At 39.0% G+C, this 1483-nt stretch overlaps 2 protein-coding genes across 2 annotated transcripts in view; both read right to left on the reverse strand.

Annotated features, from left to right (window-relative positions):
• LOC107619965 (anthocyanidin 3-O-glucoside 2''-O-glucosyltransferase-like) overlaps positions 1-1077 on the reverse strand; it is a 2089-nt gene extending 1012 nt beyond the window's left edge. Inside the window, exon 1 of the mRNA XM_021114239.1 lies at positions 3-1077. Coding sequence (XP_020969898.1) covers positions 3-854 — 852 coding nt within the window. The 5' untranslated portion in view covers positions 855-1077. The remainder of the gene's footprint in view (positions 1-2) is intronic.
• The window catches only part of LOC107624002, a 4527-nt gene continuing 4244 nt past the window's right edge, over positions 1201-1483 (reverse strand). Inside the window, exon 7 of the mRNA XM_016326429.2 lies at positions 1201-1483. This exon is cut by the window's right edge and continues 167 nt beyond it. The gene's annotated coding sequence lies outside the window, so the exon portion shown is untranslated.

Below are 1483 nucleotides of genomic sequence, written 5' to 3' on the forward strand. Positions count from 1 at the left end.
TCCTCAAATAGGTAGCTACTCAAAATGCATTCACTTCCAAAAGCGCAGAAAATCACTGTTTTCGGTTTGAAACCTCCTAGCCAAGTCACCCATTTTTCTTCTAAATTGGATATTGGTGGGTATGGCAAAACTGGTCCTGCCAGAAACACTTGCTTTCTCATTTGCCTTTCAAGATAATCACAATAAGGACCATCCATTTCTCTGCAAGTTTTGAAAATGACAGCATCACAGCTGGTGAAAGATATAATTTGGCGCTCCATAAATGAAATGCCTTTGCCGTGACTCTTTATAGTGATAGCAGCTACATCTCTTGCTTCATAAGGTTGTAGCCGCATGGCTGATGCAGGAAAGCTTGGTGGAGGGTGTAATAGATCAGTTTCTGTTAGTGACTTTTCATGGAGTTTTCTTTCTGGGCTTATAACATATCCTACAACGGCAGGGCTAGTTGTGCAGTAATTTACAGCCTTAATGCCTAACCGGGATGCCAATGCAGGTAACCAATATGTGAAATCAAAGAATACCATATGGGGTCTAAGCTCTCTGAGAAAATTTTCAATGGCAGGCTCAGTGAGGTCCATTGCTGCCATGAGAAGGGAATACAATGAGAAAGGAAGGTCTGCAGTTGTTTCAGACCCAGGAGGGAGGCCATCGACATCTGGTATGGTTATCGGAATGAAGGAGATGAGATCTGGGTAGAGATTGAAATGTTCCAATTTGGGTATGGTATTTCTAGGCATTAGAAATGAAATCATGTTGCCTCTCTCAGCAAGTTTGTTGGATATGTGAAGGTATGATGTAAGATGGCCTAAGGCAAACCATGGATACACTGCAACATGAAACGAAGTGGTGCCCATTGTTGCCAGAAGGAATCAAGGCCAAGAATGTGATACTTCTGCCAAGTTATGTAGAATAGAGCTCAAACAGTGTGGATTTCACAAGAATGTGATACTTCATGCTCTTCTCATTCTAAAAATTGCCAACGGTTTAGAAAGTCATGTAGTTCGTGAGTGCTATCTCCCGGCAATTCTATAATCAGGTAGGAGTGAGTGCTTTCTACTTTATACTTTCTTCATATTGATTCTCGTTCCCATGACAGAATTCTATTTTAAGGATATACTTAATTATTTGAAAGAAACTCTTTCATACTTACGCCCCATTGAATAATTATAAGTTTGGTCAATGAGGTAATAATACAAGAAGTAAACTTTAAATCTATTCACTTCAAATTTACAAACAGAACGTGTTGGTCAATAACAACAATACTTTTCAAACAATAGGGCAAAGCTGGGGAAGGACGTTTTCAACTTCTCACAAAATCTATTGAATAAAATTGTGCATCATTGCTGTTTATAAGTAAAACCAGCTATTAGGAAGTATTGCTATCAATATTAATCACCGAAATGGCCTAGCTACAGCAAAATAAGCATCTGGATTCACTGACATTAACAACTCTACAACGAAAACATTTCTTGGAAGGGAGAAC

The sequence above is a fragment of the Arachis ipaensis genome, chromosome B10 (genome assembly GCF_000816755.2).
Source record: "Arachis ipaensis cultivar K30076 chromosome B10, Araip1.1, whole genome shotgun sequence".
Classification (NCBI taxonomy): domain Eukaryota; kingdom Viridiplantae; phylum Streptophyta; class Magnoliopsida; order Fabales; family Fabaceae; genus Arachis; species Arachis ipaensis.